Source organism: Sipha flava, unplaced genomic scaffold, assembly GCF_003268045.1.
Source record: "Sipha flava isolate LNK unplaced genomic scaffold, YSA_version1 67_pilon_pilon, whole genome shotgun sequence".
Taxonomy (NCBI): domain Eukaryota; kingdom Metazoa; phylum Arthropoda; class Insecta; order Hemiptera; family Aphididae; genus Sipha; species Sipha flava.
Window position 1 is genome coordinate 172,638 of NW_020273607.1, and position 26,306 is coordinate 198,943.

The following is a 26,306-nucleotide window of genomic DNA, read 5'->3' on the forward strand; positions in this document are numbered from 1 at the left end:
ATTTTATCAATATTAATTTTAAAATTATTAAAATAAAACTTTTCGTTAGAACATAAAGCCATCAAGTAAACCGACTTTAGAAGAAGCCACACTCGCAAGTTTTGTCTCCTCCTGACAAACATACAACATAGTCACTTCTCGTTCAGTAATTCAAATGTACTGATGTTAGCTTTAATGTTAGAATAAACTGACATGTAATAATACTTTAAGGGAAGGACATTGTCTATGTTTCGTTGGTTGGTTTTTCCGATATTTTAATTTTCATGGGATTTATGAATTTTAATGTTTATAACTCGCTTAAAAATTAAAATATCGAAAAAACCTACCAACAAAACATAGACAATGTGTTCTTCCCTTTAAGTATTATTACATGTCAGTTTATTCTAATATTAAAGCCAACATCATTACATTAAAACGACTAAACACAAATTTGCCATGTTGTACGTATGTCGGACGGAGACAGAGAATACCAGTGCGCAAGGCGACTGCCACTTACGGACGGGGACAAGTTAAAGAAAAGCAATTCGTGTTTTGATCGTGGTGGTGCAGGAAGTAACGCGTTACGATCTATCGGCTCATCATTCGAAATCGGATCGCAGGTGTACGTGTGTTGGGGAGATGGATCCGACTTCATGACCTCGACTTCGTCATTTGTAGGGCAGTTGATCGGCGAACGTCTTCGGCGCGACATTGATCCCGTGCGGACCGTTGGCCACCAGCTGTCGGAGAACGCTTAAGTGTGGTCCGGCATCTTCGACTTCCGCCGGAAGCACTCTGTTTCGCGGCGTATGTCGAGGAAACCCGTTCACCGACGGCCGGTTCAGGCGGCGCGGGATTTCGTCCGCGGGACGTTTAGGCGGAACCTTTGTCTCTACGGCTCTATCACCTGCTAACTTCGGTGACCGGTCGCTGCCTCTCTCCATGATGGCCGTACGGGCTACCGTTTTGGACGCCACCGCTACCCGGGCTAGTTTGGCCGCGTTATTGTAACGGACGAATACTTCGGTCACTTGGGGTGCTTTTCTGGCCTTGGGTAGTGACTGGACACCGAGTTCCGCCAGAGATTCCCGGGCCGTCGTCTTGGCCGTCACCGCTACCTGGGCCAGCTTTGCCGCGTTATTGTACCGGATGGCCACTCCGGTCTTTTGGGGTGGTTTTCTAGGCTTGGGCAATGTCCGGACACCAAAGTCCGCTAGAGACGCCTGGGCCGTTGTCTTTGCCGTCACCGCTACCTTAGCCAGCGTGGCCGCTTTATTGTAGCGTACGGTAATCTTGGACGACTTGCCGTTCTCCCCAGTTGTTTTGGCCGCGTCCATCGCCACTGTCGTGGCGTTCGCACCTGCTCGGCCGGTCGTCTTGGCCACCACGTTCGAACGTCGTCCACCGTCGACCGCCGGTTTCGTTTCCGCCGTTACGACGGGCTTCCAACCAGAACCGATGTTTTCCGAATGCTTTGGAATACCGGAAAACGCGTTGGCGCTAATCTCCGTACGAGTGATCTCGTCGGCCGAAGATTTCATCTGAAACAACTCGTCAAGTACAAGTTCGTCGCTGCGAGCGATGTCCGCCAAACTTGCCATTGGGAAAATCTGCTTGTCTGTCATGGATTCCATCTTTTCTTCTGATTTTCTTGAATAAAATTTTCGATACGAAACGATTACAATTTGCAGTTGACGGGAAATGTTCGCTTTGAATCACTAAATGGATGAGCTATGTGATTCACCGTGGCAATACGTTGCATTGTTGTTCATTTGCTTGTCATAGTAACGACACGAATTATAATTTGAATATACACAATTGATATGTGGTCCAGTGGCTTTCGCGAAATATATATGGGAATAATTAAATTAGTTATCAGCGATAAAATAAACCGAAAAATATATGTGACAAAATAGCGATGATAATTGAGATAAGCTCATGGAGTTTTTTTTATTGGTCGGCCTCTTCATAGCCAGTTTTTAGAAATTTAATTATAACCATTAATATGTCATTACTCATTAATGAATTATTTAAGTCTTCTAATTTTTTTTTTTACCGTAACCCATTAACAAAACTTAAAGTGTCCAAAAATTAATTATTTAAATAATAAAAAAACAACATTTTTAACAAAATTGTTTTCACTTACTTTTATTGTGCACAAATATGTTTTAAAGGTTGATTGGTCTTCTATTTTACTATAGCTAAAATATTTGTGAACTATTGAAGTTAACAGCCGACCCATTTTTCAAAAATATAAATGTATTTATTATTAAAAGTATTATAGACTTTCTTTAATTCAGCGTTTCTTAAACTTTTTTATCGTGAAACCCTTTTTTATGTCCACATTTATCGTGGAACTGTTTTTTTTTAACTTTTCTGCTTTTTTAAGAATTATTTGTAAATAAATTATAATCATATAATAATACTGTGTAAAAGATATTTAATTCAAAAAATATGATAAAATAAAATTAAAAAAAATAATAATTGTATATACATATATAATAATACTTTAATTAGAGTAAATATAAATTTAGATTATTCCATATGGCTAAGACACTGTTATTTAATATACAAAGATTTTTTTTCTAAAATGCAAACATTTTTTCATCATTACTAATCTTTAGTTGGAAATTTTAAAGTCATTTTCTTAACATTTTTAAAGAAATTACTTAAGTTTCGCGGAACCCTGAAGTGATCTTCGTGGAACCCCAGGGTTCCGCGGAACACAGTTTAAGAAACGCTGCTTTAATTCTTCGTGCAATCAACAAATATACACATACACATAACAGACCTGATAGTTATAGTGTATACTACATAGAGATGATCGTGATGTGAAGTAATGGGACGTGAAGGGGTAGCTTATCGCGTGGTGTTGGTTGCTGTTGTACTAAAAATAAAATATTTCTTACAATAAAATGGGAAATCGGTAAACCATAGTCTATATTATACCACATGATGTTATTTAACTCTTAATGAATCTTGTATTATTGGGGTTATTATTATTATTATTATTATTATTATTAAGGCTTCGGCAGTCGGCACACTGCGTATTTTCACCATTCGTCCATTGTGTTGGTACGTTCGTTTCGTATACGTACGCTCGTATGTATAAAATACAAAAATTACCAGAAATATATTTATCAAATCTTAATATTTTTCCTAATAAAGATAAAAACAAAAATTTCATGTTTATTGTTAAAATATTAGATAAATGGTTTTAGTTATATCTGCTATAATTTTATAAAATCGAAAAACTCTGAAGAACCGAAAAGAACCAAAATATTTTTAATTTTTTTAAATGGGTTCCGGTTCTACGAAATAAAGAATGTAGGTTCTAAAAAAGGTTCCGGTTCCTAAGTTTTCTTCAAGAAGCGGTACCGGAACTGGTTCCAGTTCTTGATTTAAAGTCATGAACTTATTGGAAGGACATCCTGTCGACTTGCAAATCTAATTCTCTTCAGCGCTGCGTACTTCTCTAGTCATGTACATATATTTGGTTTTCTCCTGATTTACCAACTAATATAACCAATAATTAAATACCAACAATATAAAAACTATTTTAATTATCTAAATAACAGTTAACAAAAATATATGCTGGGGGTAATTTTTAAAAAATGATTAAATAAAGTATTTTAAAAAATAACATATAGAGTAAAATTTTTATTAAACGGTCACCGAAAAGACTGGAAATAATGACCGCTCTTTAGAGGTGACCGTTAATAGAAGTGTAATATTTCCAAATGATTGCTATATAAATTGCATAAAAAAAATAACAGATGCACAATAATATGCACATACTAAAAAATGTATTTATGAGAATAGTTATTTAATTATATGTATGTAGATATGTATAATTTAAAATTTAAAAGTTATGTATATTATAAACATGTACAAATGTATGTATATTAAAATTAAAAATATTGTGTAAATTAGTTTATTTTATACAATTCTGTTTCATCGGTATTAAAAATATTTTGAGGCTCACAAGGGAAAATTAATTTTTTTATTTACATACGTCATTCATCCACTGTTTCCGTATCAACTAATTTACTTTCGTCACAAACAATGTTAAAAATAATATTGTACCGTGCTTTAAATTTATCAAACCAACCATTTAACGTTTTAAAATTTTTAATTCCGAGTTCTTTGCTTACTTGCAGTGGCGTATTTATGGAAGGTGTGTTGGGGTTCCCCTCCCCCCGGAGAATTTCCAGACCTCAAATTTTTAAATTTCAACTAATTTGTAATTTTTTAATTTTAAAAAATCTCATTTAATGAAGTTTTAGAATCTAAAATTATTATTGCATCAATCAAATCTAGAAAAAAATATTTTAAATAATCATTTGTTTGTATTTTGTATTATTACTCTATATTTTATATTTAAACTGTATTTTTTGATAAATTAACTATTTAATGTAAATTTGCTCTCTGAGTAAAATATTTTTTTTATTTAACTAATAAATATTAATTTACATATTATTATGAAAATACTTTTTTTGTAAAATTTGGGCCCCCAAAAATAAATTAGATATTAATTTCATTAATCTTGCTCTGCGTATACCTAACAAGCCTACGTTGCTTTACTTTCCGATACTGTAATAAACACATCAACTCCTCGGTAAAATAATTTGACGGATGGAGGGGATTTTCTCATCACAATGTGCTTATTCTCTAAACACGAGAACGTTTTTTTAAAGGAAATACGAGAGTACTACGACGATGGGCGGACCCTTTCGTGTCCACCTTTGTGTGATGATATACACAGGAAAGCTATTGCTTTGAGTTATTTATTTAAGTGTATACAAAACACATAAAAATTTATTTGATTGCAGTGATTAAACTGTCGGTATGTATTAGTTGCTATAATTATTAAATGTAAATAGCATGATTCGCGAACAATATAAATAACATATATAACCATATGTTTATAACAACAACACGCAAGATAGGTATGCGAACTAAATCGTCTAATATTCGATCCAAGGAAAGCGCAGGATCATTGACCGTGCGATTTGGTTGTACAATAATCGAAGGAAAACTATAACGATTTTTAATTAAAGAAAAAACCGCATACTTGTCCATACATCAGTCGAGTGTACACAGAATATATATATATATGTACGTAGAGAGGTCTGAGATGTAATATTGCAATATTTTATAAAGTAATATATATAATATACTAAGTATATATATATGTATGTCATAATAGTTCGTTAAAGTCTCCAAAAATACATTTGAAATTAAAACTACCTTTGAAACAAGACATCATTATTAATACATTACAAAATAATACTTCGGTATCTTTAGCACTTGTATTATCATTTATCTGTGTATGGGTATTCATAGGGTGAGAAAATAATAACGTTGTGTAAAATGTTGTCTTGTAACGAAATCGTACCTCCAATGAATATTAATTGAAATTGTAATTTGTAGCTGTCCTATAATTTTAAATTAATAGAATCTAAAAATATTTCAAATTTACAGAACGTGACCAATTTATTTCTACAAATGTCTAGTATATATATGCAGTGTGCATACATATAGGTATATACCTACGTTAGGTAACAGAACAAACACATAATTTATGATTTCAAAATCGCAGATTTGACCAATACTTAACCACTGTTTGTATCAAAATCAATGTCAAATGTGCGTTGTTTGTAATGAAAAAGAACCGTAAAATCTGCAGAGCCGCTAAAAGATATTCAATTTGAAAAAGTAATAGAAGTAAAACAAAGAAAAAAAATTGTATACATTAAAGTTAAAATCAATTATATATAGTATTAAAATAAATGTTAATATATATAAGATAAAATATAGATATAAAACACACGCTTTTAACAATCAAATGAACGCAACTCGATTGTAATTATATTAATAAGATGCCCCGAAGCATTGTGAAAAACAGTTCCGGGGTCGTCGTCGATTTCAAAGTGAAAAAAAAATTACATCAATAAGCTACAAGTCGATAACTGTTTTTGATTCTATAAGTATTCGGTTAGTTAACTTTTTTAGTTTGTTTTTTCAGAAGTGCATAAATAAAGCATAAAGCAACGATCATTAATTTAGAGCTTAAGTGTATAAACACAAAATACTTTCATTGACTCGTACATGATGTTAAATTACCGCAGACATTTGTATATATGAATGATTAATTCTAATATCTCATAGTTGTACAATATTATTTGTTAGTATATTGTTTTTTTAAGGATTCAATCATTATCATTAAGAGGACGCCACATCCGCATGTGTTGTCTTTGTCTGACATACGTAAAACATAGTAAATTTGCGTTCAGTCATTCAAATGTAGTGATGTTAGCTTTAATATTAGAGTAAACTGACCTATAATCAAACTTTAATGGAAGACATTATATGTGTTTTGTTTGTCGGTTTTTTCCGATATTTAAATTTTTAAGCGTGTTATGGGTATGTAAAAAATAACAAATAAAAAAACATCATAACTCGCTAAAAAAATTAAATATCGGAAAAACCCGACCAACAAAACACAGATAATGTTCTTTTCTTAACGTTTGATAATAGGTCAGTTTACTCTAATATTAACGCTAGCATCACGCTATTTGAATCACTGAACGCAAATTTGCTGTGTTGTACGTATGTCTAACAGAGACAACACATGAGGGTGTGATAAATTATTTTGAAAACAATCGCATTTTATTCATTCAAAATAAAAATAGAAAATCTTACTGGAGTTAAATTAAAATTTAATTCATTCTCAATTTTTTATTAGTTCTAAAAATATTTGAATATTTTATAAATTATAAACTAATTGAATTAATTACACGAAAATATAAGTTTTAATTAAAAAGTAATAGTTATATGAAAAATTATTATAATATATTATTTATTGTACTGAAATTAAGAGTAAAACTGTTAAATATTATTTTATTTATTTTAAAAGAAATGTGCATTGTGACATGCAAGCAGCAGTAATCTTATATTTTTTTCTAAACTGTCAAGAATAACATTAAATGTTATTATTTTGTAAGTGGGTTACAATAAGCTTGTGTGTAACAGATAGTAGTTAATTGGGTACCTTAAAAACAAAAATATAGTAATTATTAATCTAAGAAATATCCTGTAGTATTTGCTAACAAATACATACTTTTTTAAACATTAATTTATCTTTACTTAGTCTTGCAAAATTATGAATGTTTTATCACCTAGATTTTATGTTGTTTTTTTACGCTACTGCACCTAGCCATTAACGTGTGCTCGTTAAGATATTATCGAATACGGAGATAATAGTGTAGGGCATACTTTAAATCTACAAACTTAAAATTTCAGTTTGTTCATTTTCCCTTTTTTCTTCGTACATGTGTTTCAAGTACTGATGTATTGTTTAAAAGATCTATATTTGCATCCACGGTCTGTTTGATGTATCATGAATACTTTAACCATTTACGATTTAAATTTCTTTACATAATACGCCTAAAGATGATCGTATTAAACGTGAGGAAATTTTTGTTTTCAACTCATCTTTATTATATAATGATGATAATATAATCATATTTGGATTTTTTATTTGTAGAAAGCAGTGGATTTTTTTTTTAATAACATGTATATTATTTCATAGCAAATTTAATTGTTCAAATTTCCGATGTATATAATGTACATGTGTACATTGTAGTTAACACTATTACATCATAATCGACGGAAGTCGTCTCTCTTTCGTGTTTCTAAGGAAATCAAGCGTTAATAACTGTACACATGAATTCACCACGAATAAAAATTTCCCACGAGAGACTAAATTGGTAACTGAGTTAGTTTTTTTTTTTTTGTTTTGTGTAAATTATTGTATTATATTATTATGGCGATGAAACAATGTTTTATCCGGCTACCCCATAATTTATTCGAGTCTACTGTTGTTACATTGTTTCTGATATGATATCTAAAGACTTCATAATATTACCAATTTGGTCAAACGGGAAACATTCGTTCTGTATTTTCGGTCGTATCTATTGCCCTTTTACAACATTATAATATGACATCACGGCTCTATTCGCTTGCGATTTATTTCGTTTTACGGCGTTTTCGTTGTAACGTGAACTGTCGCGTAATCCGCACTGCTCGCTGAACGACCAAACATTGCTGTTAAAACTGTTCTTCACAAATGTACATTTATTGTATTGTATAAAGAAAAAGAATCACCGAAAATTGCATGTACTCATTTTCTTATAAGTCTTAACTAATGCACGCCGTCCACGTTCCTCTGTGTGTCCGGGGTTAGAATAGGACTACAGTAACCCTTGCTTATCGTAAAAGACGGTTAAAATGAGGTAGTGGCGGGAGAAACAGCAACCGCTATTACCGATTATTTGGCTTACGGCAATTGAAGGATATGGTAGAGACAGCCTGAAAATATTTCAAGTAATTGCTCACCAACTGCGATGCAGAAAGAAAGAGGAAACCACCGAATTAATTTTCCTGAGGATAATGATGAAATGCTGTTGGTCGTAGAGGTAAAATAATCCACCGTTCGGATCTCCGGATGAGGACTGCCGATACAAGGGGCGTCGCCCGATTGCGGCCAAAGTAACCTTTTTACCTTTTCACCTATCCCGATTGCGGCCCGTGCATAGCAGGTAGGAATTACTATTCAAGTGGTTATCAAAACCAAATGAATATCCCAATTGCGTCCGATACGTATTTTGACATCGTAAAAACGATCAACTATCATAATCACGATTCACACGATAACCAATATTCGGCGTGGTAATTTTCATAGATGTATACAACAACTATTAACTTTTTTTTTATTGTAGACAATTTATTATTTTAATATTCGACTATTTATTGACATAATTGTATTTCATATCTTTTTATATCGTAAAAAATTTATTATTTTACTATTTTACTATTAGTTACTGCAATCTTGTAATTATACTTTTAAAATAAATATTAAACATTTTGTGAACCAATGTGTTTCTGGACGCAATCGGGATACTTATATTTGGGATAAAATACAACTACCTGGATTCGGGCCGCAATCGGGCAACTCCGGATACAAGGTCGTCAAAAGAGAAGACGCCGTCCACATGTATACGGGCAACTATGTAGTATATAGGTAGGTACTTAAAGAGATTGAAGGGTCCAAACGGACTTGCACGCAACGCAAACGAGTAAAACAAAACGGAGCGCGTGCTAGTGATTTTCCGGCGTCGACGAGTATTTCGAACAACCGTTTAGCGGGAGCTTCGGCCGCAAACACGTACGTGTCGATTTTCGATACCTCTTCAAGCCTACGACGTGCAAACGACGGACGTAACGTTAGACGACACGATCGTAACGGATGGTGTATGACGTCCACGGTATGGAAAAATATTTGTACGTAAGTCACGTAGAACAGAATAAAACGTCTTACGAGTGCTAGGGCGTCCGAGCGGCAATAGTGTTCGACGAAAAAAACCATTCTAGGGCCCCGCGAAAAAACCTGCCCCGAGCCCCTAAAACCTTGCGGGGCCAGCGTTGCGCGTGCGTACACGTACGACAGTTCGCTGTTGCGATAACTTCTGACGGTGGCGAGAGAAAACCGAAAAAAAAAAAAAGGTTTCTGCACGCCTAAACCGTGGAAATCGTCGGTCGGCGCGCGGGCGAAGTGTTCAACAGCGCGCAGGGTTACGCAGGGTAACGCACGCGTTACGCGTTGGTTCGCGAGCCGCAGGCCGTCTTCGATCGGATAAAAATACTCTTTTAGCGAAAAATAAAACCCGATCCGTCGTCCGTAACGTTGGACCACAACACGCGCGTACCGTTACGCGGTGGTACGGACGCGACGCGCTGTTCGCCGATCGTCTAGGTGCCGCGCGGGTCCGTCCGACCACTCGACTCCGGAAACGTTTCCGACCGACGTGCTCGCGGGGCGCGGTTGAGCAACGGTAGCGCGTGCACTGCCCCGTGTTACGTCGGCGGCCGAGCGATGCTAGAGACGCTACGACCGCGGTCCGGCTGCCAGTAGCGCGTGTTATATCATTATCGGACGGCCGAAACCGGCGGCAGGGGAGGGGGGCAAAGGAGGAAGCGAAAAAAGTGAAAGCACCCCAGCCCGCCGACGGGGGTACGTCTAGATACCGCGGTTGGCATATAAACGGCGCCGGGCGCGAACGTACTCGGCACACGCGGTTCCAGTTCGTCCGCGCCAACATCGTAGCAACGCACGCGTTCCGTCTTCCGCACCGTCAAAGGGATCGTGCGCGCATACGGGACGAGTATCATCAACGGTAGTGCAGTAACACGCCTATGATCACGATGATGTCACCGTCCGCCCGTCGGCCGCTGCTGCTGTTGTTGTTGGTGTGCGCGGACAGTTGCGTGCGCGGGACGTCGGTGGCCGTCGGGCCGCACGGTCGCGGCCAACGCTCGTCCGGCCACGGGTTCCAGTACGGCGGCCAGCAGCTGCAGTCGTACCAGTCGTCCGATTACACCAGCGGCGACCAACACCAGCTGCAGCTGCCGTCCGGGTTCGGCGACGAACAACACCAGCAGCTACCGTCCGGGTTCGGTGACGAGCACCGTCAGTCCGGTTACGGTGAACAGCAACAGCAGTCCGGTTACGGTGAACAGCAACAGCAGTCCGGTTACGGTGAACAGCAACAGCAGTCCGGTTACGGTGAACAGCAACAGCAGTCCGGGTACGGTGAACAGCAACAGCAGTACTACCTGCAGCAGCAGCAGCACTACAACCACGAGCAGCCCAAGGTGTCGATCATCGAGAAAAAAGTCCCTGTGCCGGTGCACGTCGAGGTGGAGAAACCGGTACGTTACGTGGTGCAGGTGCCGGTTGATAAGCCGCGCGCCGTGCAAATACCCAAACCGTACCCGGTCAAGGTGGAGAAGAAGGTGCCGTACCCGGTCAAGGTGTACGAGCCGCAGCCGTACCCGGTGGAGAAAAAGGTGCCGGTGCCCGTCAAGGTGCCGTACGACCGGCCGGTTCCCGTGCACGTGGACCAACCGTACCCGGTGTACAAGGAGAAGGTGGTCCGGTATCCGGTGTACAAGCAGGTGCGCGTGCCGGTCAAGGTGCCGTACGACAGGCCGGTGCCCGTGCACGTGCCCGTCATCAAGAAGATCCCGTTCCCGGTGGACAAGCCCGTGCCCGTGCCCGTCAAGGTGCCGTACGACAGGCCGGTGCCGTACAACGTGTACAAGAACGTGCCGGTGCCGTACGAGAAGCCCGTGCCGTACCCGGTTGAAAAAAAGGTGCCGTTCCCGGTCCGCGTGCCCGTACACGTACCCGTCCACGTGCCCTACAAGTACGAACCCCATCACCACAAGCACGAGCAGTCGCAGTACAAACCGGAACAGTCGCAGTACAAGCACGAGCAGCCGCAGCAGTACGGGCACGAGCAGCCGCAGTACAAGTACGAGCAGCCCGAGAAGTTCACGCAACAAGACGCGATCGTAGGTTTCGGTGAACATCACAATCAGCCCCAGCAGCAGTACGGTGACGAGTCCGTGGTGTACGGCCACCAACAGCAACACCATAGTTCCTTCCCGGATTTCGGTCTGCACCACGGCCATTCGTTTTGAACGCGGTGACATTTCCAGCGCGGAGACGTGCACCAAACCTAACCACCTATGATGCCTAATGGGTTTTTTGTTTTTTCTACCTTCATTATGCTCGTTTGTTATACCTATTATATATATATATATATTACCTATTTGTGTGTAAATAATAATAAAAAAAAAAGTCATCTTTCGTTAACATGATATTGAATTATCGCCGTGATAAAGCGTTTGTAGAACGTCCGCCTACCCTTAACGATCGACGGTAGTTTCAGCGATGTTGTTGTGCATAAAATAACCGTATATTTATCGGATCGAAACTCGCATCAGAGATCGATACGTTTATTTGGCATACCCTATGGTTGTACGGATTTCGCGCATTTGCATGATCATATAAATGTTTCAAAGATAACTGTAAAATTAAAACTGCAAATGAATTTCACGTGCTATGCCATGGCTATGGTGCTAACCATTGTGGTTAAACAAGCGGTTATAATTGTATCCACCGGACCATCGAGCGAAGATGATACGTATCGGCTCCGGGTCGTATAATAGACGTAACACTAACGTAATTCGTATCATAACAGTCGTTAATCGCTATTGATCTAATTAGATAAAACTTTATTGTCTACGCTATGTGCATGATTTCCACGCACGGTAAGAGGTAACATGTAATAAATGTATATAACGGAGCACTCTCGGGCATCGTGAAAACCGCTCCGAAGGATTTGGACCGAGTAAAATGTACGAGCATATTATACTCATAATCGGTGGACCGAGGAAATATAATTATATACAGTCTTTTTCTTCTATCGTGTGGTCGACAACTTATCAGATTCCTTCACCATTCCAGTATTCGACAGTTTCCCCATACGAACAGTTGAAAGTGTGTAGTTACATGAATAATGTATATGACTACACAAGATCATAATCGTCGCAAGACGATTTACGCGCTGAATCTGGCGTATTTTGTCTTATCGTTTATAAATAGCAAATAATTGTATATGCAATTTTGGAATTTTTAATTCAAAATTAAAATGAAGAGGGACAACTTCACGCAGCCACCCACTTTGAAAGGACAAAAAGATAATACCCAGTTAAAAAATAATAAAAGTACGTACTGATCATTTGATTAGACCCATCACTAGCAACAAGTGCAGTTGTATAAAACAACTAGATAGCCGACTTCCTAATAGGAATTTCCTATATAACATTACAGGAGGACATGAATCATGACCGCCATATTCAAAGCTGGCTATGTTTAAAAATTCTGTATTGATAACGCATATTGGTAATGTGAATACGTAATATTAAAATAATAATAATAACAAATAATTACAATAATAACGATATTTTATATCTGTGTTTATAATATACATTATAAATATCCCGGTAAACAACATCTTTTGTGATTACCGGCTGTATACGATGTAAATAATGATGTATAATAATGTATGAATAATGCTGTTTAAAATTTTTTTATTTTTTTCTAATACCCGAGATTAGTTATTATATTAGGGTACCTATGTTGTTTCTACGTTTGTACTTTTGTATATTGAAAACGATGGTGAAATCAGAATTTGGCGTCGCACTTGGTTTCAACGAAGTTATAGTAATTAGAAGTTAGCTATAGCGTAATAAATACGTAATATTATCATAAATAGTAATCTTTATCAGTTTTACCATATTTAATCTATGGTTTCACCCAAAGATTCTATACTTAGACTTAGAAGAACAAAATTACTTATTTTGTACTGTTTATTGTATTTAAAGCTTGAAACTACTTTTTTGCCTTATCTTAAATTAACTGGCTTAAATCTTGATGTGTTCAATAAAATTATATTTTTGTGAATTAACAGTTTTTCATAGTGTAATATCCTTTGTGGTCGAGATATGTGATTTACTCACGTAGCGAGGTTTTAAGTTCACATACAAAGCATTATCCCACCCGCAACAATATCAAGGTTTGTACAAAAATTAGGTTAGGCTTAGACTATAATTCCCTTTGGGATGAAATCCCATCTCGGCGAAAAGTGACACTGAGTGGCATTCAAGTTTAAGACCGGAGCCGGTAGGCGTAGCGAGCGAAGTCCTAAAATTTTAAAAATTAAAGTTCCTTTTTTCGGAAAAAAAATGCAAAAATATTAAGCTATGCTAAGGGAGATTAGAACCAGGTATTTTCAACATAAGGCTATCAGTTATTAACCATTGGATTTAGGGGCGGATCTAGGGGGGTTCAGGGGGTCAGCTGACCCACAGTTAATATTTGTTAACAAAATTGGCCTCTTGGAAATTTTTTCTCTTTTTAAACCTTGATTTGGACTCTTGGACAATTGGCCCATCGGAGTTACTTGAAAAATAAATGCCATGTATATTCAAAATTTAAAATTTTTCAATTCATAATTTATATTTTAAATTGTATCGTTTTAGAAGAAAGTTAAGTAAATCATATTTTATTCCGTACGTTTGTTGTCGCTGATAAAATTATTCGTAAATAAGTCATTATCGGTGGTATCACTAATTCTAAAATGTAATATAAGTATATTTATACACTTTTATGAGCATATTGTGTTTTTTTTTTACAAGGTATTCATTACTAATTCAGTTTCATCCCTAATAAATGGCCTCTTGAAATGGCTTGACCCACAGTTCCCCGATTCTGGATCCACCCCTGATTGGATTATAAGGTGAATTTCATTGTGAAGAAATATTATCTAATTATAAGTGTGTTCACACGATATCATTAAAAATTCGGAATTTTCAAAATTGTATAATTCAAAAACTAATGATTTTCGCCAAATTTTTTTTTCAACATAATTTTTAATACGTCGAAACATTTCGGTTTTTTTTAAAAAAAAAAATAAGAGTGCCCGGTAATGTAACAAAAATCCGTTATGAGAAATGTAAGAAAAGTAACAAATAGTGAATATTTAAAATCAAATATAAAGTACTAAGTTTTTATTCAATGCATTAAAAATGATACTACTAAAACTTATATAGTTCACGTGTACAACGTTTATATTATTAAACTTTACAGAAAATGTTTTATAATAAATGGATATTTATTGGACGTATATAACCGGTATTATAACGATTTCACAATTACACGATTGTAAGTAAAGACTAAAGGCACATAAAATATTGAAACGACTGTTGTTTTAAAGAATAACGATTTATGACAATCGAACTCTATATGATATCATGTAGAATTCAATGTTTATGACATGAATATTTCCTGTGATAAGGTTAACAATGTAAGTCAGTGGTTCCCAACTGGTGTGCGATGAATCAATAAATTGTTTTATAATTATGTATTTACCAGCTTAATATTGATATTCGAGATGAAAACTGATCGAACTAATTGTAGATACATATACTGATTGTAATATTATTCATTGTAAGTGTGCCCGTCGCAACCGTCTCGATCGATCGATTGTATTAATATATTTCACAATAAATAACCCTCTAATAGAGTTGAATGTATTCAGTTTACATACACATATACTTATATATAAAATACGGTTCACATAATATATGGATTGGTGTGCCGCGAAAATTTTGTTGGAGATGAAATGTGCCGCATTGTTAAAATGGTTGAAAACCACTGATGTAAGCATTGACGGTATCACACATGGCCGCCGAACTGAATAATATATTCAGTTCGGTGCATACGGCGGCTTTGCTTCATTGATAATGTCGAGTCGGTTGTCCAGTCGTGTCCTGTGGAGATCAATGCTTCAACCGAGTGCACTTCTAGGATTTGATGTGTGCGGTCCATTATTTCGTATGTCTGTGGTGTAAACATATTAATATATCATTTTAATTCCACCGATATCGTTTGCCAATACAAAATACATCGTTATACATGTAATAGGCACGATTTATTTGCCACCGTGGAAAGAATACTTGAATCGTTTACGCCGTAATGGCTACAAATGTTCCTGCTTCCATTAAGGTGTGTAACTTTTATACTTTTAATATCTATTCGAATCGGAATGTTCAACATTCCACTTCGGTTTTCGTGATGAATATTCTGTCACAATTTTCGATTCGTATAACGTTACACTTGATGTTTTATCCAACATACCTAGAACAATGAAATACCTGGTCTGTGCATTGAAAACATGTTGTTATATTTTATGTTTATTGTAGACTTGAATATATTCAGATAATTAAAATAATATAAATCTTTGCTTGTTTTACTTCGTTCAACATTGTTTAGTTATTTCGTTGTAGAATTATTTTCATGATCCGATAAATGTTTATCAGTTTTTTATAGTAGAATTATTCAATACGTTTATTTATAAATAGTTTTTGAGGTTTAAAACAATTTTATTATTGATATTTTTACTCAGCTGACTGTGTATAGTACAGGTATTATTAAGAAGTGTATTTGTCTTGTTTAACATTTTATTTTCTAGGAACTTAACTGTATCATTAATTCAGAACTTAAATTAAGTACACTTCTTATTTTAATTACCTAATTAATAGTTTTAATATGGTATGTTAAAAATTTAAAACATGAAAAAGAACAAAATTAACAAGGTTTTATGTGTACCTAGCTTATATCTTGCTTACTTTATTAATTCTAAAATATAAAAAATGTGTTGATTGTAGAGAATAAGTTTTCCGAATAAGATATTTTATTTTATATTTTTTTTCTCAATTTGATCAACTTTTAATAACTATTATTGAGATATTATAACAAATATTTTGGTTTGTCACTATTGTATATTTTAGTGAATCACATGGTTCTAATATATTTTTATTGATCTATTACTATTACAAATCTAAATAGTATTATATATTATAAATTTATTCAGTTAAATTTATGAGAGTTACTGTCAACAATGAATTAACATAAATAAAAAGCATTTTTATTCAACAATCTCACTTGCTTAAATTTAAGACTTGTAAATAATTATTTTATGTTAGTTATTCTTAATAATTTTTATGATTACAGTGTTCTGAATGTTCTAAATATTTTATTATTCCACAAGATATTCCTGAAGATACTTCAAAGAATTATACATTTTTAAAGAGTAACATAAATCCTGAGGGAATATTAACAAAATGCAATGAATGTATAAACAAACATACAATAAATATTAGACTCAACCGTTATAATCGGAAACCAAGTACTGGTGAGTACAATTAATTTTTTAGCATGTTTTAATATTTAGAACTAAACATAAAAATTTAAATTTATTATTTTAGACTCTATAAGACCAAAAAATAGAATAAATATACCATATCAAAATAGTAAATTTTTGCCGATAAACAAATGGATAATAACAATTATTGTTCTGTTGCTTGCCATTCTTTCATTTTTTATCATACCATTATTTACTAATAGTAATGATTTGGCTATTACTGTTACTACATTAAAGTCAACTCTTGAAAGACTAAATAATACATTTCCATCATTAAACAAGAGCTTCTTAAAAAAAGTGAATGGTGGTTTATTGCGACTTAAAAAACCAGGCGAACCTTTTGTTTTTCTGCTTCTGCATGATGATTCAAACAAAAAGGCTACTGACTGTCTAGCGTCTTACACAAGTTCTATAGCCAAGAAAAATATATTTACCAAAACTATGAAGAGTTTATGGATGAATGCGTCTGAATGGGTTCCATATTCAAGTTCTAGTGATTTAGACTTACTGCATAAAAAGGTAATTGGTTTTTCTGTGAATATTAAATTTTTACTACACTTATCAAAAGTTTATTTAACCACTTAACAACTTGGTGAAAAATATTATCATCAATTTTGCTTTAAAATTGAAATAATTGAATAATTATTACAAATTAATTAAAAAGTTATTACTATAAATGACACAAACAATTTTATTTCACCATTAATTGATTAAAGTTCTGATTATTTTATAATTAATATTTACAATATAAAGTTTATACTATCATTAGAAAATGTTAATATTTAATTACTTAAGTAATTTACTCATCATATTTGCAAAATTAATGGGTTACTAGTATTTTCTATGAAGTGAAATATTTTTTGTCAAAGCTCAAAAAAAAAAAAAATTAAAAAAAAAATTGTAAAAACTTGAGATTGTCATTGAATGGTAAAATCAACGCTTTCTAGAGATGGTGGAATTTCAATAAATTTTGACTTTTTTGTACTATTTTAAGGTATTTAAAATATTCATATTTTTTACTAATCCAACATATATATATATATATATATATTTCGGGGCTTTTTATAAACTCCCCTAAAAGCATTTTTCTACTGAATTATATGTATATAAACATTTTAAATTTCCCTGAAACATATTGCTGTTGAATTTATGCTAATTATATTATATTATATTAGGTATTTATATTTTTATATTAGAAGAATTTGGCGTTTCCATGTGGAGGCAGTTCCATTGTTCTCCAAAAATTGTTTTTTCTGATATTAGTATTTTGAATTTGTATATTTGTAGCTATTCCATCATATAATTTTTTATTATAATCATCAATAGTTCTTGTTAATTTTGTGATATTAATGTTTGATTGAGTAATAATGTGAATCTGATTTTATATATTGGAACTTTGTAATTGTTTGTTGTTTATATTTTTTTATTAGCTGATTTAATAATTTATGCCGTATTTTTGCGCACTTTTGCGTATATATATTATGAAAGTTTATGGTATGGTCCACTTTTTCAAATTGTAGGGTTTTAAAATAATATTTCATATTTTACAGTGGCATAATCCATTAGTATGTTTTACAAAATCCGGTCTATTTTTAACAGTTAATCCGTGATATAGAAACATATTCGTTGTACAGTGATAAATTTACTCATAATTTACAATGAAGACCAAGGTTCGCAAAAATATTTTGTTAAACATAAAATAACGTTAAATAGAAGTTTGTTATAGAACAGTTTCAATTTTAAGTTTAGGGGAGTTTACATGCGCCCATATTTCGTATTAGTTTCAATAGCAATTTTCATAACATAAGTTTGCGTATAAATAATTTTGAAAACGTTTGAAACTAACCTAACGATCACTACTTGTGTACGGCCATAACTCGTTAAATTTTCACAAACACGTTTCAGCTGATGAAGCCACTCGAGGAAAACGAAGTGTTGATATTGGAGAACCTGCAAGACCTGCCGTGGTCGTTAGCAAATTGTCTCCACTATCTGTGCGACACGGTAAACCCCAAATTCGTCCAAGCCATGTATTTGCTGGAGTTGAAAGTAAACGTAGACAGAATCGAAGAATTGAACGATGCCGAAAAAGTAGTCATAGCCGAAGAGGCCATGGATAAGGCATGGTTGGAAGCGCCTCGTTCGTTCAGGGCTGCGCTTATTACGCGACTGACGTCGTACGTGGACACGGTGTTGTTGAAATCCGACGATGAGTGTCCGAATAATGCTATCCAGCCACTGCAGTCGGACAGGCAATTCATCAACATCTCGCCCTAAAACTATGTACAGCACTACGGTGTGTTTGTGTAAATATTCAAACAACTCTTTTCAGTAAATTATTATTAATATGTTTATAAGTATATTATGTATGTGTACATTTACAATATGTTCGCGAATACTAATGTGATAACTTCGAATTAATATTTTTAATATTGAATATTTTATTTACCTGTCTAATAAATAACTTTGTATATTTCGTATATTTGTATATATTATTATAACACTGAATCTTAGTGCCATAGCTAGAGGTTGGCAAAATGGGTAGTGCCCAAAGGTGTAGCAAAGTAAGGGGTGCATTTGAATTAAAATCTATATTTTTTGTATAAAACAAGCAATAAAATTAAAATCGCCAAGGGCGCGGCAGAGAGTAGTTACAACACTATTGAATTTGCTACTGATGACATACCTTTAAAATGCAATGAGAATACCAATTAATCAATGCGTAATAGTCGTATACTAAGTGGTGAATCCTGGAGATAAGTAAGTTATTACCAGAAAAAAAAAAAAAAAAAAAATACCCATAGTTTAATAAAAATAAAATCATTAACTCACCATGAATGTACTATGACACGTGAATCATCAAGATTATTTCATATGGTTTTTTCGTGTGTTATTGACGTAATTTTTATTCATCAATTCGAGTACCTGTATATTAGTTCAAGTGGCTATTTCTATAACGTTAAAAATTTATTTTGATGTACCAAATAAAAATTATTTTCTGACTATCAAGTTAGAAACGCACGCATACTAATTAGTACAGAAATAAACTATTAATATAGGTAATATAGGTAGCAGTGGTTATACATGATGTTCAAAGAGAGGGCAAAAATAAACCCAACTGTCTCCCACCCCATAGCAATTATATATATAATAAAATAAAATATACAAACGGATTATTGGTATAAATGTATAAAAATGTTTATATATTAATAATATTAACACACTTTAACATTAATGTATTAAAAAAAAAAAAGATTAATAAATGTATTGACTTATAAACTTTATCTTATAATATAATTATATCGATTGTACGCGACCGAGACATAGAATAGGTATGATAAAATATTATCCGTGGTTAAAACGTAAAAATATTTTGCCATCAAATCAAAAATTCGAAAATTTGTAGATAAGTGTTGTTGGGCCAGCGATATACTAAATTTAAATAAACCAAATCCAAAGGGAGGAGGCGATCCACCCACCCACATAATAACCATCACTGATAGGTAGACGGTGTCTCAGTGTAGTCATCAACTACGAAAACATTTTAGATCATTAGATATTTCCTCAAAACTATCTTATAAATTCTGTAGTAAACTTGCATCGAATATTATAACAACCTTGAAGTACTTTAGTTATGATCAATTTTAAAAGAAATTAAACAACTGTAATAACAGCATTAAAATATGTTTCTCTATTAAATTAAATATTAATTTCTATTTAAGTAATGCAGAAGAATTTTTTTTTTGGTACTTTTTTTTCGGGATACCGTATTATACGAGTACTATATATATATACAATATATTACTTATATATGTGAATATGTCAATATTTTAACATTCTAATTTAATTATCTCACTTTAAAATATACATATTATGTATTGATTATTGCCCGTTGTGTATTTATTTTGCTGTGTCGCATAATTTATTATAATCAAACACACATGTATAGCAATATAAATCTAAATTGGGTGAAACTATTACATTTTAACAACCTTTAACAAATGTTATTAACTTAAATAACATAATATAATGCTCCTCGTTGTATTTGTATTAAATATTAATTAGGAAAGATTTGTGTACCAATTGAAATATGCGATTAAAATAAAATTTGGCTAAGGGTCGCCAGTTTGTAAGTGGGCCGGTAACGTACAGAAAACTTGGTGAGCCAAATTTATCCAATCCGTAGCTGATTATTGTAGGATTGGTTTATATCTTTTAATATATCAATATCTAATGATAAAATTTAAGTAGCCTAATCACCAAGTCTACATGTAAAATAAATGTAAAATTTTAGCTGCTCAATAGCCGTATACCTTTTTTTAAAAAAAGGTAAATTGTGGTGGCCTAATTCCGGATGCCCGTTTTTATATATCTGAGATTAAAACTGACATGGATACATCCAGTGGCTTATACATAACTTTTGTATGGAGGGGGGAATTAGTTGTAATTACGGAAAGAAAATTCCTAAATCTAAGTACCTGCACATTTAAATAATAAATTATAAAAGATATAAATATATATATTTAATGTGTCAAAACAATAATTTACAGTAAATCCTTGCAATATTTTTTTTCTCCTTATAATTTCCTTACATTAAGAACATTTTATACAATTTTAAAAAGACCTATAGAGGGGATCTGACCTTCACCCCCTTGTATACGCCCCTACATACATCGTTAATGAGATAATGTTGGTAAGAGGAATTACTTATCAATTGTAATCGTAAAATGAATAAGTAATCCAAAGATATTAATATTTTTATTCTTTAAAGAATTTATAGAATTTGAGATGCTATGGTGTTTTTTATTCATATAAACATATTAAAATTTACAATACGTATTATTTAATTCAGATTTAACGTAAGTCATCTTATCAAATAATACATAAAATTACATTTATTTTGATATAACTTCTTATGTAGTATTTTGTTTAGAACATCTAGGTGCGTACATTTATCTACATTTTTATATGAAATTACATATTATTGATATTAATTGAATTATACATTTTTAACTTATGGTACGTAATTCTACAATGTTAAATGGTAAATTACAAAAGCAAGATTTCTTATAGGTAGGTACTTAAATTATAATACAATTTATCGTTTAGAAGTAATTTCATTCTATTACTAGTTACTGATTTATAAAAAATGTTGGATCTACACATTATACAATTAATAGGTTTATTAAAAGAAATTTACAAATACCAAAAAGGATCGAATTCATATGTTTATTTATTTTTAAATTGTTCAGTTTATAATATAACTTTATATCATTCCACGAAAATGTTAAGTGAGTCGAATAAAAAAACTGGCTATAAAAAGTTAAACAGAGACTTATTGAATTTTCATACTCAATTTGAGGTGAGATGAAATCCCCCATATTTATCAGTTATAAATGTTCATATTATCATTGTTTAAATTACAGTCATTGAAATCATCTCCTCAAACAATGATGGCAGTGGCAAAAAACATAATTTTGGCACGTGGTTTGACTTTACGAGTGAATACTAATATTAAAATTATCAGATCAGAACTATATATTCCAGAGGTAAAGAAAATTAAAGTATATAAATATAAGCACTTATAATATGTAGCACCGTGAACTTGCATGCAGTGGCGGTTTTACGGGGGAGTCCAGGGAGTCTGGACCTCCCCCCCCAGGTAACGCGTTTAGGTTGTAATATATTATATTTTATATGCGGATATACAATTATAGGTACGCTTATACGCTTATATATAAATCTGATGATTTCAACCGTATATACAGACATATTTTAATGTTTATTACAGCTATTGCCTATTTAGGTAATTATATTTTCCTTAATCCATGAGTTAATCATTGTTTGTCTTTATATATTATAAGATAATGTAAAAGGATCCCAGAGAAAATTAAAAAAAACCGCCACTGCCTGCATGTCTGATATTTTTATTTATTTATTTATTTATTATTAGTTATTGTCGGAATACAATCATTTTGTAAGAAACGTTTATAATTACGAAAAAGAAACGTATCAGAGATGGATGAAAGATGCTAATAAATTCGAAAAACATTACCTGAGGAATAAAAACGATTTGATGTTTTTTGATGAAAATAAACTTGTATCTAGATTTAATGTACGTACCTATAAATAATTATTTTTCCTGGGTAATTGTATTTACCTATTTTTGTTTTTAAAATGTTAGAAAGAAATATTTTGCTTCATGAACACAGTGCGTCATCTACTACTTCTAAAATTTGATATGCCGAAGGATTTGATGATTTTAGTTGAGAGTCGATATGATATATATTACAACAAATTCCAAATAGACAAGCTCGTAGGATTATACAATGAATTCGTAGATAAAATAAGCAAAGACGCTCCAGTTGTAAGTAGTTCAATAATAATATTAATAATACATATTTGCTACTTAATCGTAGTTATTGTCTTAGAAATAATGATTTATTTAATACCACATGAAAAGGTTTTCTAAAATCAGATTATTATAATCATTATTAATCATATTATAATCAGATAAATTAATAATTACTAAGTATACATTTATATCAAAAATAAAAATTGCTTTACTATTTTTAAATATTTAATGTAAATGTGCAATTTCTCATACATTTTAAAGAATTTACACCTACATCATAACTATTTTTCAGAATATTTTATAGTATAATGCTAATATATACTTGTATAAGGTAGGTAATATTTATTGATTAAATAAGACAAAATAAAAAATGAGTAAATAAGTTTTAGCTATTAGGAGTAACACGAATTTTAGATAAAAATTGAGTTAGTTCGAACATAATATTAGAGAAGAAATTTTCGTGGAAATTAAATAAAAGTTAAGGAAAGACGTGACATGCCGCGAAGGCTTGAAGTAAAGGTGGTTAGATTCAATTTGGTATGGGAGTGATATGAAAACAGAGCTTTTGTAATACAATTGTAATGCGATTTTGTTATAATCTATAGCTTTTAGTAATGAACTCTTGGTGCGATCAAATAAAGTTTCATTTACAACCCGGGTTTGAAAAGAAAAACTCGCTTGTAACAATGAAGTTGCCTCAATTCATAGAAAACAGTTTCAATTGTTTAAAACAAATCAACAGCATTTTATCTATTATTAAATCAGTAATGGCTTTACTATTATTACAAGAAATTTAAGAACGTTTTAATAAATGAATGTAATTTTATGTTTAGTATGAAAAAGACATAACTAAAACCATTGAGTTAATTGAAAATCTAACGTTCTTTCCGACAGATTTTTACGAAGAAAATAACATATTAGATATTTCAGTAAGTATACTTAAAAATTACATGTTATAACAATTAGTATTTTTTTAAATAAAGTTTTAATTGCATTGTTATGCTGATTTTAAATATTCGCAGGAAACGTTTGATAAATTCAAGGCACGAATAAATGGAAACGTCGCGGTCATAACCGGCGCAATGACCTATATAGCACAAGGGATAAATTTAATAGAACATACCTGTTTTGGTACAGCAACGGGTTGTCATAAGCGTATGCGTTTATACTACGAAAAATACGAAAATGCATTATTTGATGCTTTTACCAGGTAAAATAATATTGAACAGCGATTAACGGCGGATTCGATGTCGGTATTATATCCAGTAGCAATAAGCTTTCCTATCTTAAAGTTTGATGTGGTATAGTTATTTTTAGTATAGTATACTGTACATGGGTGTATTTTAGGAGGGCAAAGGGTCGATCGCCCTCCCCTGAATCCAAATTTAAGGAATTGATTATATGTGAGATACACATTTCAATTTTTTTTTAATGTGGATCATTTTATAACGAAATCAAATTACACATGGCTTTGATACTGAATACTGAATCGGGATTTTTGTCGGGTCCATACTTAGTGAAAAATCAAATAAAACACAAACGTAACTTTCAAAACACAGACAAGTGTTAAAAAAGAATTACACAAAAGTCGATTCTAAGTGGATTAAACATTCAGCATTAGATTAAAAAAAAAAAAAAAAAAAATCATAAATATTAAGGATTCACCTGATTTAAATATTACCAAAAATTTTACTTGTTAATTTTAAGCCTGAATTAAAAAAAGAAAACATTTGAGTCACCCCCTCCTTTTAGAAGTAAATCTAAATACGCCCCTGATCATATAATTTATCATTAAACGTCTTAATGTATGACTAATAGTGATAAATAACAATATAATTTTAAGTTTCTATTCCGAAATATTTATTTTTCTTATTCGTAATTGAACGAAATGCATTATTGCATACACGATAAAATATGAAAATGTAAGTAGAATTTAACCCGTTGTATACAAATAATATATTCATATTCATATTTTTGTTGGGAAATGTCTTTTTATTGACTGATGAAATGAATGATTTATTTAAGAGATTTGAAACGTAAAGAAAAATTAAGGCGGGAAAATGTGGAGATAATGTTGTATTTGGTGCATGCATTATGAAAATATACGGCTCTACATTTAAATATCCATCTGAAATATTTATTTTAGATCTGCCATTAGTCAATACTGGCATAAAATAAATAAACATAAAATTATACTCATTCTATAATACTAATCAATAGAAAAATTTAGACGTATGTTTGCATGTTATTTCTGTGTTTAAAATCTTATCTTATTCCAATTGTAGAATGGTAATAAATAATTACATCACGTTGAAAAAACTATTAGATGAAGATCGAGCAGTTTTCGTTGTTAGAGGACGCTTGATTAACACACATTTTGTTTTCGATCCCGACCTCTCAACAATATTGGACCGTGTCGCCACAGCAATAGACGATATTCTGAACCAATTGAAATCCGTGCCCCGATGGTTAAGAACAACAAACTTTCGATGCTCTGCTATTCAAAATGTGAAAACCATGGAGACTTACCTCCCATATTCGTTTTATGACCACGTAATAGAGAGATTATCTGTGCAAGAATCGAGGGATGCTTGTTTCCGATCCCTTGAAAAAATTTGCCAAATGTTGGAAAACCAATCAGAAAAGTATCATCTTAGTGTAGATTTTTTTTATTGCATAATGAATATTTAAGTTAATAACTAAAAAATAACACAGTATACAGCGTAATATAGAAGATCCAGATCATTTTATGTTGCATCCAAACATACATAAAACTTAGAAAATTTAATATATTATTTATGCATATAACATTTTACGGATAACTCTACGAGTTATTTTCTCGCCTTCCGGCTCGTGGGTCTCTTGTATTGCTAGCACATTTACATCTTTGAACATTTTTCTTATGATGTAAGATTTAGCCCTTGTTAAGCCTTCAATGTTCAGTTGGACCACTCTTATAATTCTGTGAGATTCTTTAAAATTGAATTTACATCACCCTAATAACTGATATTTTTAATTTAAATAAATGCATTTTAAAACAAATTGAACACGCTGTCATTAGTTATTAATGACTATATTTACTAATAAGTTTACTGCAGTTAAAAATATATTAAACACTTAATAAATTCCTTACATTATTTAATAGGTAATACAATTTTATTGAACAAGTAGGTACATGATTATACAAAATGAACACTAACTTAAATACTCACCGTTAAAAACCATACATATATGTATGCGTCTATAATCTATATATATATATATATATATATATATATATATATATATATATATAT

At 32.6% G+C, this 26,306-nt stretch overlaps 3 protein-coding genes across 3 annotated transcripts in view; all 3 read left to right on the forward strand.

Moving 5' to 3' along the window:
- Nucleotides 1-10,095: 10,095 nt before the first annotated feature.
- LOC112691848 (early nodulin-75-like) lies at nucleotides 10,096-11,657 on the forward strand. Its single transcript, XM_025566267.1, has one exon. It carries the CDS (start codon nucleotides 10,237-10,239, stop codon nucleotides 11,524-11,526), a length of 1,290 nt encoding a protein of 429 aa, XP_025422052.1. The 5' UTR covers nucleotides 10,096-10,236; the 3' UTR covers nucleotides 11,527-11,657.
- Nucleotides 11,658-15,035: 3,378 nt separating this feature from the next.
- On the forward strand, nucleotides 15,036-19,135 carry LOC112691803. The gene is made up of 4 exons (XM_025566205.1): nucleotides 15,036-15,457; nucleotides 16,466-16,646; nucleotides 16,720-17,174; nucleotides 18,561-19,135. Exons 1-4 carry the CDS (start codon nucleotides 15,428-15,430, stop codon nucleotides 18,930-18,932), a joined length of 1,038 nt encoding a protein of 345 aa, XP_025421990.1. The 5' UTR covers nucleotides 15,036-15,427; the 3' UTR covers nucleotides 18,933-19,135.
- A 2,804-nt stretch (nucleotides 19,136-21,939) lies between these two features.
- Nucleotides 21,940-26,306, forward strand: part of LOC112691804 — a 5,311-nt gene continuing 944 nt past the window's right edge. Inside the window, exons 1-7 of the mRNA XM_025566206.1 lie at nucleotides 21,940-22,017; nucleotides 22,082-22,204; nucleotides 22,609-22,770; nucleotides 22,840-23,022; nucleotides 23,616-23,774; nucleotides 23,844-23,939; nucleotides 24,033-24,220. Of these exons, the coding sequence (XP_025421991.1) occupies nucleotides 21,940-22,017; nucleotides 22,082-22,204; nucleotides 22,609-22,770; nucleotides 22,840-23,022; nucleotides 23,616-23,774; nucleotides 23,844-23,939; nucleotides 24,033-24,220 (989 nt within the window). The remainder of the gene's footprint in view (nucleotides 22,018-22,081; nucleotides 22,205-22,608; nucleotides 22,771-22,839; nucleotides 23,023-23,615; nucleotides 23,775-23,843; nucleotides 23,940-24,032; nucleotides 24,221-26,306) is intronic.

What these genes read in the sequence shown, in the direction of transcription:
- LOC112691803 (XM_025566205.1), top strand. Translation starts at nt 15,428, where the DNA reads ATGGCTACAAATGTTCCTGCTTCCATTAAG. An exon ending in TAATCGGAAACCAAGTACTG is followed by an intron (nt 16,647 to 16,719) that starts GTGAGTACAATT and finishes TTATTATTTTAG; the next exon opens with ACTCTATAAGACCAAAAAAT. An exon ending in TAGACTTACTGCATAAAAAG is followed by an intron (nt 17,175 to 18,560) that starts GTAATTGGTTTT and finishes AACACGTTTCAG; the next exon opens with CTGATGAAGCCACTCGAGGA.
- LOC112691848 (XM_025566267.1), top strand. Translation starts at nt 10,237, where the DNA reads ATGATCACGATGATGTCACCGTCCGCCCGTCGGCCGCTGCTGCTGTTG.